General features: G+C 32.5%; 1 protein-coding gene across 1 annotated transcript; it reads right to left on the minus strand.

The window, feature by feature from the left end:
• Positions 1 to 1360: 1360 nt before the first annotated feature.
• Positions 1361 to 11815, minus strand: LOC134705772 (uncharacterized; the record flags this gene model as incomplete). The annotated part of the gene is made up of 2 exons (XM_063564493.1): positions 1361 to 3156; positions 11802 to 11815. Coding segments are annotated over 2 exons (1533 nt in total), but the record flags the coding sequence as incomplete, so codon positions are not given.
• Between the last annotated feature and the right edge of the window lie 2741 nt (positions 11816 to 14556).

The following is a 14556-nucleotide window of genomic DNA, read 5'->3' on the forward strand; positions in this document are numbered from 1 at the left end:
AATAGCTAGTATTAGAGATTAACATAACTGTCTGACTCCGACGCGAGTCTGACTACGAGTCATAGTAAGACAGTTTAAATGACGGGGGCTATCTCAAAACAGTCAAAACAATGTAATATTGTGTTTTTGTGATTTTATACTAACAGAAAAGTTTTTTTCTGCGATTTACCAAACTTCCACAAACTTCAACAATGGGTTTCAGTTTTTGACGAGGATGTCACCAAAGAATTTCCATTACCTTATAGCATTTCAACTTGCACATAACGTGTTCAATGGACACTCGGAATTCTGTTATAAGTCTGTTTAAAAGCCTAGGTATGAATAAAGATTCATCTGAAAATGATAAAACTGTTATGGTTCAATGTTGTCGTTACTTATTTATTTATTTATCTTTGCTCCTTTAAAGCAAAAGTGTTGGATTTTAACAATTGAAGAATATTTAAAAAAATAAAAAGTTGTATGTAACTACTTCCTGATTAAAAATTTCCCTTTACTCACTGTATAAGGAGAATTTTGATTGTTTCTATGAACGGAATGATTTAATATATGCAGCTTGATAATGCTGAATTGTAGCATAGATATTTGGTTGTAGTGAGAAAGAGAATCACTAAATTGAATGAAACCAGACATGGCATAAATGTTCATTATGAGGTGCTAACCAAGTGTTATTACTTTGAAGTGGATCCAGCATCAACAGGGGCGCTAGCAGGGGACTTCGTTTAAGGCAATAACAATCAAAACCAAGGAGTTAACAAAGACTCACAAAACCAAAGGACATTTACATCAACAGTTATAAATAATAATTAAGAAACAACACGAACTCCACTTAAAACATGGAGTGAAAACCGGAAGGGTAAGCATTTCCTGCACCGAATATATGATCCTAGGGTAAAAGCAAAATTAGAGTCAGATGAGCGACACATGCTCTTGAGAGACTCTAGTTTGTAATGCCATAATTACAATTCATTCCTTAGGCAAGTAAGAGTACTGATACAACACAATATTATTATATATATTAATATATTATTCACAAACATTTCCACTCATAGGCGGAAGTAAACAACAACTTGCTTTATTCTGCCCTTCGACGACGAAACGCGCGTCTGGAGTATTAAATTATAATCCTGGTACCTTTGATAACTATTTACACCACTGGGTCGATGCCACAGCTGGATGACGTTTCGTGTCCGAGCGTATCACCAGCCCAGTAGTGAGCACTTCGATGTTGACATGAATATCAATTATATGGTAATTTTTATAAATTTTCTTATTACAAAACTTTGTGAGCTTTTTGAAAGAACAGAAATGTCCTTTACTGTGAAAGGACATACAGAAAGAACAAATGAGGAATGAATACACATTGCAGTTATACTAAACATTTTATTATAATTGAGACTCCTCTTTGAGAAATAAACATGCTTACAAGACGAAAGTGCTTCATACAAAAATATAGATATGATTTAAAACCATACAGAATTAAAAAAAGAAAGAGTCAAGTCTGTTAGTAACATCTTTTACGGTGTCAATGAAAAAATATCCGTATTTCGACATTAGTTGCAGAAAACGTGTTTCTGGTTAAGTATTTAAAAAAATGTTTTATTAAATTTCCAGGACAATATCATAGTACATAGTATCAATTAAGACTTGTACAAGGAATAAAAACACATAAAACATTCGAATCTGTAAAACATAACAAAAGGAAACCAGAATGAATCCGTGTTTTCCATATAAATACTACTGTAGTATGCTGGATTTTGGAATTTGTAGATAAATTGAACCATGATGAAAGTATCTGAAATCCAATAACCGAAATTAATTAGGCCAATTAATAGACATATATAATTCACTGAGAAATACCGTGATCTTGAAGATGTTATCGTGTATTTTGTCATCTGTAAAATGTACACAGTTTGGAGATAGAGAACGATTATCCGTATGCTATCTCTTATAATAAATAAGCTTCGAAATTTTGTGACAATTGGAAGTATTTCAGTCATTATATGCAGAGTATAATATCCCGTCGTTATGATAAAGCTAAGAATCAACAGAACATTTCCGATGTCGTATGCAGTAGTCTCAATACGCGGTCTACACTGATGCTGTACTGTATGAAAACACAGAACAAGTGCAAGAAGTAACACAGCATGTTCGAATATGGTAGTTATTGAGGACATCCAGAAAAAATCAGCACCCATGACCCCGAATAATCTGAGAACTTCAATAACTGTTCTAGGTAAAGATATCATGACACTTATTAGTATGACACAATATGTTAACACAAATCTCTGTGCTCCAGTGACAGGTCTACGCGATAAGGTGCTTTGACTTTGCAATAATGCTGTCATTTCCGACGTTTCAAAAGTAACATTACTGTCCACATCATTAATACAAGGCTTATTTGATGTCCTCGGCCATAGTCCAGACAAAAATATCAAGCACAACAGCGGGTACTCAGCGAGCATGGGTTCTGTAAAAGGACTAACGTTTTGTAACAGTTGACGTACGGAAAAAGATGAGTTGCTTTCTAAGCATCGATCTGTGTTATTTTGCGACGTGTCCGAAAAATTTAGACTGGTTGTAGCATGGTACGTCCACGACGAAATATTTGTGACAACAACTACAATCAAACCATAAAAGGTAAACAAAGAATTGAGAAATTGGTATTTACAAAAATAATAGATAAACAATGTTTGTATCAGATAAAACAAAAGACAAGAAACATCATACAAAACGGCTCCTTCCAGACTATCGCTGATACGGACAAACACCTTGCATTCAACATGGAAAGCTATCTTCAGGATACGATACACTACACAGCCAAAACAAAATAAACATAAAAATTTTAACTTAAGGGATTTGCTTTTATCATGAGTATCAGTATCTAATATATATCTCTTTTTGATTTGTTCTCGAATCCCAACTGAGATACAGGACAAAATTCCAAGACAGTTTAGTACAATCAGAAGTGGTCTGGATATTTCGGGTGATGTTCTACTTTTTTGCTCAAAGGTGTTGCAAATATACACTATTTCAGCTAGCATGGCTACTAAACTGGTTAGCACGATTATTCCAGCTATACTTCCGTCATGGGAGATTGAAGTTTGGTGTGTTTCCTTTTTGCAGTTTCCCGCCGTCAGGGGAAGAATAAATATCGCTCTACACCAGTCTTTGACTTTATTCATTTTGAAGATCTAGTTACCACCTATAAATATACAATGAACTACCAAATTAAAGAAAGCTGAACTATCCCCCCCCCCTCTTCATTTTTGATTTAGTATATACATATAAAACAGACGGATAAGAGAGACAGAATATATCAAGGTGATAATATTAAAACATTTATAAATCGAAGTATCACTGACCGCCATGTCAAAAACGAAAGTCTAAAAGAATGATTACACAAAATTTCATAGATATATAAAGACCAAGTTTATATACGAACCTGAAAAACAATTTGATTTAAAACTTTTAGGAATTTTGATCCTCAATGCTTTTCAACTTCGTACTTTATTTGGCCTTTTTAACTTTATTGGATTCGAGCGTCACTGATGAATCTATTGTAGACGAAACTGGTGTATATACAAAATTAAGTCCTGGTATCTATGATGAGCTAATTTTCAACCGTCATGTTGCTCATTGCAAGTATATATTGGTTATAAATCTCATTTGGTGACGTCAAATTCGAGGGCAAGATAAGAAGATTGTGAACTTAATCATCAGAACATACAAGTGGTTATCTGTGACATATACTAACTAACTTCAATCTCTTAGTCAAATAGCCTTTTTGTAAAAAGGTACCTCCTATCAAGTAAATCATATAGGATTTTTTCCTTTTCTAAATTAAGACATTTATACCAGTAAGCCATAAACCAACAATGAAACAACATTTGACTTATCACTAAATACTTTAGTTATGAATGTGGAATACTTGGGTGAAAAGTAGAGAAGTCAAATAATTTCACATTATTACAAAGGGGGAAAGACTTAGATTTATATAAAGCTAGGATAAACGATATTTCGTGGAGAACTTGATGACACCAGCAATATAAGAATGTTTGGTATCCAGTTCAGTGACAGAAGTTTCTTCATACTTTGTCGAATTTCCAACGGCACATAGAGCAGACATGCCAGTGTTTAGGATTTCCTCTTTTGTACATTTTGTGGGTATATGTTGATTTTACAAGTGAAATGGCAATATCTAGTTCCGTTGTATAACAGTTTATGTAATATGATTTAGAATACTAGTATTGTGTTCGATGCTTAATCTGCATTAATCTAGATGTTTAAACTATTGTTGTATTTGGAACCAGTTTTATTCATTTGTTTTGGCGTAGAGATGACTTAACCTTACATAAATTTATTTTCAATAATGCTACTCAATTTACAGTGCATCAAGCCTATTTGGCCGTCTGAAAATTACTTGTATATATTACTTGTGTAATTGTTTGTTATAATTCAGGTTGCGTCCTATATTAAAATATTCATTCATGCATATACCTGAGCTCCGACTGAGAAATTTAGGTTACAAATGTTGTTTTTTTAAGTATTGTTTTAAAATTCTTTATAAGATTAAAATAGAATTGACCATAAGCTAATAGGGACGTATATTAAACTTGTCCTTTCATTCATGGTTGATTGAACTTGAGTGTTTTGCATAATTTTAAATGTTTATGTATTGCCATTTTTTTTTCATTGCATTATACTACCAAATATATAAAAGCGCAACACATCTCTGTGTCAACAGTTTTTTTTGACAAAAATAACGACAACAAAAATCACCCAAGACAAGCGAGAGAAAATAAAGAACAACATATGCAATGTCTTGATGGATGAATTGGAGGTGTGATTTGCATGCTGTATGAATTAAGGGTTGACACCATGTATGACGAAATCTTGTTTGTCAGTAACCTTTAGACCAATTTAATTGAGTATTATAGAATTTCTTCACCATGGTTCCCTATCATCCCCCTTATAATATGAATAAATTTGGTAAGATTGCCTTTGATACGAATCAACCGGAGACAAAATCACAAAGAAATGCCAAAAAATACTCTGATATGACAATGTAAAAGAATTTTAACAGTAAAAAAAGCTAAGATACATCCGCAATAAATCTTGATAACAAGATTTTTAACAAGTCAACATTGTGAAACGGTCTAGTACAAAGAGGAAGGGTATATTTCCCTGTTTAACTTTGATATGATTTTAATCAGAAAGTTGTTTAAAGGTACAGGAAGTTGAACAACAAAAATGTATTTTAACTTAAATACATTTGTTTTTGATATTCAACTGAACTAGTATACATTTGTTTATGGGCCAGCTGAAGGACGCCTCTGGGTGCATTGAAGACCTGTTGGTGACCTTCTGCTGTTGTTTTTTATATAGTCGGGTTGTTGTCTCTTTGACACATTCCCCATTTCCATTCTCAATTTTAATTATATGCCTTTATCCAAACTGAAATAATCTGTATCTAAAACACAATACAAAGCTTTAATTAAAATTTGCTAAGAATGTTCGTATCATACTTTAGTATTTAAATATAAAAATATGCCAAAATCTTACAAAATTGCAGAGTTAAGCTGTCTTTAAGCATTTTACATGAGATCATCCCCAGTTTTTGGTTAGGATCGTGTTGCTCAGCCGTTACTTTTCTTTGTTGTGTCACAAGCCCAGTAGTCAGCACTGATTGTGCTGACATGAATTGTTGGTTATATTTATAAATTTACTGTTTAAAATTTTTTGAATTTTTTGAAATACTAAGGCTTTTCTTCTTCAAGCATAGATTATCCTAGCTGTATTTGGCAAAACTTTTAGGAATTTTAATCCTCAATACTCTTCAACTTCGTACTTTATTTGGCCTTTTTAACTTTTGTGGATTCGAGCGTCACTGATGAGTCTTTTGTAGACGAAACGCGCGTATGGCGTTCTAAATTTAGTCATGTTATCTATGATGAGTTTATTATGTGCCCTTGTTTCTCTGTTAGTCTTTTTCTTTTTTAGCCATGGCGTTGTCGGTTTATTCTCGACTTATGAGTTCGGATGTCCCTCTGTTATCATTTGTCTCACATTAATATTGACCATATGTTTGAAAAAAAGACATATGAAGTCAAAATACACGCACGAATGAAGCTATGTTATTGAAACTGTAGTAGTTAAGTTGAAAGATATTCTTTAGACCTACCGTTTATAGCACAGTATTTAAATGTTGTTTGACTTATTTGTTTAATTCATTTGATTCCCTCAGGTTTTGTTTGTTACCATATTTATTTCTTTAAATGATATAGATCTTTCAACATCGGTAAATCGGTAAATTAAATGTTGCCTTAATTCACATGTTGTCACCATTTGTATGTTTGCAATACTTGCCACAAGTTGCCCTTTCAACTGCATTGATTGATATCGTAAAAGCCGAACAGCCAGAGTCCTTTTTAAATTTTTAATATAATGATGAAATATATTAAGTACGTGTTTAACTGCATAAATATACAGTTTTTGCTAACTTACTTTGTGTACAGATTTGTTCCATCTACACATTAATCCCAATAATATTTTGACAGTTTTGAAAGTGAAAATAACGATAAATATTTGTAGAACTAAAAGTTTCCTTGTGATTGTAATTCATTCTTTTGTTTAAGATTCTTCCTTATAACACCATTAACACGCTAAACTTTAGTCATAAACAATTTATATCCTAATTCAGCTTTGATAATGTTTAAACGGATGTATTTAGTTCGTCTTAATGAAGTCCCAAAAAGCCTAGGAGGTTATTGAAGTGTAATAGGCGTCCATGTTTGGTTGCACAACTGACAGACATACAGTCATTTCAATATGTGTTCATGTGCTACTTAAAAATTCAAACTTGCGTTTGCTCAACATGCTCAAATCGAACAGCAAACTATAAAAGACCCCTACATAACTACTGTAAAACAATATAAACAGGAAAACCAACGGCCAAATCTATATAAAAAACGAGAACAAATAAAATTGAGAATGGGTAAAATACACTTGTATACATATTTCACAGTGAAACTATCTCTTTACAACTGGGACAAGCGCCAGCTGGTTGGCACATGCGTCATCAGTACATAGTAAATACAAACAACACCACATGATTTTAGTAAAACATGGTACAATAATCTTATCTTACAAATATTTCATAGTTTGAAAATTACATTCAAATTAAAATAGCCTAATACAATTGCTATTTCGTGAAATAACATTACAGTAACAAGCTCATATTCATATATTGGTTGAAATCTATAGATGATTTTTAATAAGACCCGCAAAGCCACAAAACCAGGTTCGACCCACCATTGTTTTCTGAAAATGTCCTGTACCAAGTCAGGAATATGGCAGTTGTTATCTATCAATTCGTTTCTATGTATGTTGCAATGTCGTGTGTTTTTTTGTTGCACTTCAGTGTTCGATTGTTTCGTTGATTTCCTCTGATAATTGATGCGTTTCTCTCGCTTTTAGTCTGTAGCCCGTATTTGTTTTCATGCAATCGATTTATGACTTTTGAACAGCGTCAAAGTACTGATTCCTTTGTTGCCTGCCAAAAAGATATATACATTCCAATCAAAAAGAGGTACGCCCTCTATAACCCAACGCTACCCCGGAATACGTCACTGGTTGTGACAGTTGATATTTTGGAAGATTTTTATATATTATATAATTATATATAATTAGACTATTTACCGGAGTTGTAATCACATAAGCAACACGACGGGTGCCACATGTGGAGCAGTATCTGCTTACCCTTCCGGAGCACCTGAGATCACCCCTAGTTTTTGGTGGGGTTCTGGTTGTTTATTCTTTAGTTTTCTATGTTGTGTCATGTGTACTATTGTTTTTCTGTTTGTCTTTTTCATTTTTAGCCTTGGCGTTGTCAGTTTGTTTTGGATTTATGAGTTTGACTGTCCCTTTGGTATCTTTCGTCCCTCTTTTGATATTTTGGACTGGACATCTATAATGAATTGATAAATAATGTGTTCTGGAGGATATTATTGTGTATTTTGTCATCTGTAAAATATAAACGGTTTGGAGAAATAATCGATAAAATGTCTACCATTATGAATAAACTTCGATATTTTGTAAAAGGGGGAAGTATTTGCATCATTTAGAAAGAAGTATGGTATCCTGTCGTTATGATAAAACTATGAATTAACAGAAAATTTCCCATATCATAAGGTATTCGCTTTACGTGGCCTACATTGACGTTGCACCTCATGAAAGCACCACACAAGAGCAAGGAGAAGCACAGTTTTTCGAGTGTTGTAGTTAAAGAGGAAATCCAGACAAAATCAGCTTCTAAATATTATATTCTCAGAAGTTCAGTTACTAGTTTAGGTAAATATATTATTCCACTTATTAGTATAGTACAATGTTTTATCCATTACTTTTGAAGAACAGTGGTTGGTCTACGCGGGACGCTACTTTGAATTTGTAACAATTTTGTCATTTCATTCGCTTCATTAGATTCATAACAATCCTCTTCTATATGAACTGGCTTATTTTTTGTCCTCGGTCATATTCCAGACAGAAATATTAGGCATAGACGCGGATATTAGGTGAGCAATGGTTCTGTAAAAGGTCTTGCATTTTGAAATAGATGACCTACATAAAAAGATGAGTTTTTGTTGGAGCATCGATCTGTGTTGTTTTCTGGGGAATTTCTCAAAAGACCGTGTTTACTATCGGCATAGTGGGTCAACGAAGAAATATTTGCCACTACAATTATAATCAAACCATAATATGTAAACAAAGAATTGACGAATCTATATTTACAGAAATGATAGATAAATCCTGTATGCACCAGATAAAATGAAATACACGAAATATCATATAAAATGGCTTCTTCAAGACTATCGTTGGTACGGACATTTACCTTACATTCAACATGAACAGTTACCTTTATGATACGAAACACTACACAGCCTAGACAAAACAAACATAAAAAATTCAGTTTAAGGGATTTGCTTTATCATGAAAATCATAATCTAAAGTATACCTCTTTCTGATTTGTTCTTGTATTCCAACTGAGATACAAGACACCATTCCTATGTAGAACAATACAATGAGACGAGATCGGGAGATAAGAGGTGCTGTTATGTGTTTTTCTGATACGTATGAGAAATGTACATGATTTCAGCTAGCATGACAACTAAACTAATAAGCACAATTATTCCCGATATACTTCCATCATGAGATCATGAGATATGGCATAAGGGGTATTATATTTGTCAAGTTCCCTGCTCTCTGGGGGAAAAATGAATATCGCTTTACACCAGTCTTTGGCTTTGTTCATTCTGGTTGTATAGTCATTACCTGAAAAAAATACAATTTATCTAGTAGAGCATTAAATACGGTGAAGAATACTGTTTGTTGATACAAAGATGATTCAACGGATTGCATTGTATTGTTGAGCTAATGTCCGATTTCTTAGAACTAAATAAAACTTAGAATATGTGTCTATTGAATAGTGGTACAGTGGGATTTCCAGTGACACCAGAACAATAGAAAAGTCACTCTTCTTATGAAAGAGGGGTCTCACTAATTAGCGACAACAAGCGTCAAGAAGCGACAACAAGCGTCAACAAGCGACAAGAAGCGACAACAAGAATTATTTTAGCGACAACAAGCGACAAGAAGACTATTTAGCGACAAGAAAACATTTTTTTTAACATTAAATATAAAGAAATTTGTATGTGATGTTTCTTTGTATTTCACAATTTGTATCAATATTTTCAGGACAATGATGCACAAATAATTCATTTTGTGAGCTTAATATATATATTGCACGAAAAGAGTTTTAAAAAACAAATTATAAGATAAATAATATTATATGTTCTAAAATACAAGGAAAAGTAATCTCAAAATACAATAATTAAACGTAATACTGGCTGTTATACATAATAGATGATAAAATAAATATGTAAATAATGTTTCATTTTTTTCTATCAATTTTAACTTTCTTGTCGCTAAAATTATTTTCTTTTGCATATTCTTTTAATTTTATTGCAATAATTAATTTTAATTAAAAAAAATATGTTTTCTTGTCGCTAAATAGTTTCTTGTCGCTTGTTGTCGCTAAAATCATTCTTGTTGTCGCTTCTTGTCGCTTGTTGACGCTTGTTGTCGCTAAAATTCTTGTTGTCGCTAATTAGTGAGACCGTGAAAGAGATAGAAAAGGTCTAAAAACAGGAGAGACAATTTACGCATAAAACCCGATATGCATAGGGATGAATATCTCTTAAAACACAAAACCATTATATAACTTTTATACAACCAATATAAATAAAGTATATGTTAAAGCTAAATTTGTTACTATATGATTTTTTAATTGCCAAACATGCTGTTAATTGAACAGCCTATTGTTCAACATAGGGGTGTGTAAAAAACTGCCACATTTGACTGCATATTTTTCTTTTTTTTTGAAAAAAATATATATCAAACCTTAATAATGTAGCTCTCTGTGTATCCAATTTTTAACGTGTTCCGAAATGTAGTTTCGTCACAAGAATTTTTCAAAGTTGTGTCATTTTGTCTATATGAATGTCGGTAAATTCGTATGATCGAGCACACCGACAAGTATATCGTTGGGACAACTCGATATAATGTAATCAATATACGATTACCTAATGTGAAGTTTATCAAAATCATCATAACATAATTGATCAACTTACACATTATGTTTGAACAACATGAGTTCTACAATATAAGATTTTAAAGGTGCATATCATTTACATTCAACGTTTTTATTGGATTTTTTTTTACTACAATGTTACCTCGAGGTTCAACGTTGATAGCAAAAAAAAATCCCAGAAAATTTTTGAAGGAAATTGTAAATGATATTAACCTTCAAATTCTTATAATATCGGAATAGAAAATATGTGATCCGAATTAACCATGCACGTGTGTTACAGAAGATTATGAACTTTTATGATGAACAGGGGGTAAGGGTTTTTCTTAAACAATATTATTATCCCAAATTTTATGAATTTTGTTTGGCAATATTTTAATATAAACACTATATATAGCAAAGTATATATTAAATCTCAATGTATTACTATTAGGAAAAATGTTTGACTCGGTAGCAAAAATCTCCCCCCTCCCCCCGTATTGCATGTAAAGGTTGAAACCTAAAGAATTCGCACTAACTGTCTAAAAGGGGTCCGCTCCAGTCTTGAATCATAAATTTTGTTTGTCATAAACAAAGTATTGTCTCACACTGAAAGGGGCAGCCGGGCAACCTGTACAGCCCAGTTTGTCAAAACAACTAAGATTTACAAAACATTACAAACAAAAACCATCAGTTGGACAATCTTACTGGAATCTGATTATCTCTACTGATAAATAATGCGACACTTATGACACATTTAAGTTTTGGAATGATTTTATTCACAAAGAATGTTTCTCATTGGTATACATTTCTATGCTCTTGTCTTTTCGGAGTTTATATTTGAAATTAAAAATTGCTGCATGAAAGACACTAGCTCCACATTCCTATGCATATGTTTGTCATATGTATGAGAATCATTCTATAAAATATCCGTTTGATATCCTTTCAATGCATGACACTGTCTAGTGGTTTTTCTGCCACAATTACAAGGAAAACCTGGCTAAACTTGTGCTAAATCAACCACTGGAAGGCATCGCTATTGATGTTAAGCAATTATTTAAAGGGCCTTTCGGAACTGTTGGGTTTCATGACAGTCTTCCTTCCATACAGACCATCGCTGCAAAATAATTTGAACATTTAATTAGATGATTATAATATTATTTGGCAATCCAAAGAGAACCTGAGAATATCAGACCACAATCAACAGACCCCCCCAAAAAAAATACAATTTTACTTTACAATGAAATTGAAAAAGTAGTTAGTTGCATGTCAAATCATCTTTTGGCTATCGACAACAAATAAAATAAAATCTAAATTTCGTAGCATTTACCTCTTCCCCCCCCCCTTTTTTTTTACTGAATTTGTTCAAGGTATGATGGTTTTACCCATTTTCAAATTTCAGTATGTCATGTTGTATATCTTTTATAAATTAGATGAATTTCTAGCAAGTTTCTACGATATTCTTTATCATTTGACAAAATACTATGCATCTGAATAAAATTGTTTACTATTTGAAAAAGCCCGCCTTCTTTTACTTTAATTTACTTCCCTTTATTTCACATAGCAACAAATATTAAAAACTGCCACATTTGACTGCATATCAATTTTTTTCCCCCAAAAAAATATATGTCAAGCAGCATAATTAACTTTACAAATTGGGAGAAAATCAAGATGTTCCGACTATAGGTTAGTATTAAAAAAAAATAATGAAAGGATGGCAAGATTTCAGGTTTGAGCCCTGACGACACTTAAAATCGAAAATTCACTTATTTACCTATCATATGAAAATACAATGATGCGATAAACTTAACAATTAATAATTTACCTGGTGCATTATCATATTCACATTACGTTGACACGTCTTAGTTCGTCTGTGTTAGCTCATTTCAAGCTCGTAAACAATGTACAACATTTTCCGCTGATCTTTACCGATTACCTCTAGTCATAAGAGCGCACTGTTTACAGGGGAGGTAATATTTTGTCACCGGTTCACGCACTGGGTAGGCCACTATTACCTCTATCTATAGTTGCTGTATATTGATGACAAAGCTTTATGGGGTAACAGCATATTTCTTTACCATAAATGTAGAATCTTTGTCTTATGTTTTGTTTATTTTTATTGTGGATTAAACACACAAACATGTATATAAAACGCGAACTGCTCAGAATATACCAGTATGACGTCAAATATGCTCTTCCGAAGTCAAACTTTAAAATCACACATTTAAAAAAGAGTCGTTCACTTCAAAATATGACAAAATTTGACAAAACGAAGATTTTCAGATGAAATGTGCGTATTTTGTGTATTATTGTTGAGCCTTCGACTTAAGTCGAAATAGCGAGACTAAGCGATCCTACACTCCGTCGTCGTCGGCGGCGGCGGCGGCGTCCACAAATATTCACTCTGTGGTTAAAGTTTTTGAAATTTTAATAACTTTCATAAACTATACTGGATTTCTACCAAACTTAGACAGAAGCTTGTTTATGATCATAATATAGTATTCAGAAGTAAATTTTGTAAAAATAAAATTTTATTTTTTCCGTATTTTACTTTTAAATGGACTTAGTTTTTTTCTGCGGGGAAACATTACATTCACTCTGTGGTTAAAAAATTTAGAATTTTAATAACTTTCTTAAGCTATCCTTGGTTTGTACCAAACTTGGACAGATGCTTGTTTATGATCATAAGATAGTATCCAGAAGCAAATTTTATAAAAAAATAATTCCATTTTTTCCGTATTTTACTTTTAAATGGACTTAGTTTTTTCTGCGGGGAAACATTACATTCACTCTGTGGTTAGAGTTTTTAGAATTTTAATAACTTTCTTAAACTATCCTTGGGTTGTACCAAACTTGGACAGATGCTTGTTTATGATCATTAGATAGTATTCAGAGGCAAAATTTATAAAATAATAAATCCATTTATTCCGTATTTTACCTTTAAATGGACTTATTTTTTCTGCAGGGAAACATTACATTCACTCTGTGGTAAAAGTTTTTAGAATTTGAATAACTTTCTTAAACTATCCTGGGTTTGTACCAAACTTGGACAGAAGCTTATTTATGATCATAAGATAGTAAATTTTGTATAAAGATAACTCCATTTTTTCTGTATTTTACTTTTGAATTAACTTAGATTTTCTTCCAGTTAACATTACATACAGTCTGCAGTTAAAGTTTTCAACACATTTATTAGATTCATTAACTGACCTAGATTTTTACCAAACCTGGACAGAACCTTCTTACAATCATAGGATAGTATCAAGAGGAATATTTTTAATGATTTTTTGCCTCATTTTTGTTGAGCCTGCGATTTACAGCAAAAGTAGGCGAGACACTGGGTTCCGAGGAACCCTTACAAATTTTTGAAGAACTGTTCATCATTTCAATTTATGAAAGACATCAGTGACATAACGAATAGCCGATGGAAATGTCATGATATCGTCATATGATGCTGGATAAGCGAATAATGTTTGCAGTTTTTTTCTAATTTTTTTTTTCGTATCTGCGTGTGATACTAGAAATATCTTTTCATGTAAGAAATAGAACCATAAGAGAAAAGAAAGCAGTTCGTTAACAAGGAATGAATATTTTAAATACCATGGAACAAACATATTATGTCGTTGTTTGTGATAATACAATAATTATGCTGCCATTTTATAAAACAGTCTGTTTGGCCTTGTCATTGTAGGTACCAATCTCTTTTCAAGTGCGAGTTGTCGCAGGTTAAATTTCCGGTGTGGTAGAAAACTGTCATTCTGGAATATGCCAGTTTTTGTCCAATCGTTTGATGTGAGCTTTTGATTTTGCCATTTGATTAGTGACTATTCAGAAAATAAACAACAGAATATTCATCAAGAATGTTTTGGTTTTTTTCTGCTCACGTTATTTTAGAAAAAGGACGAGACGTCATTTGACATATATGTCACCCTTGT

The sequence above is a fragment of the Mytilus trossulus genome, chromosome 1, assembly GCF_036588685.1.
Source record: "Mytilus trossulus isolate FHL-02 chromosome 1, PNRI_Mtr1.1.1.hap1, whole genome shotgun sequence".
Taxonomy (NCBI): Eukaryota; Metazoa; Mollusca; class Bivalvia; order Mytilida; family Mytilidae; genus Mytilus; species Mytilus trossulus.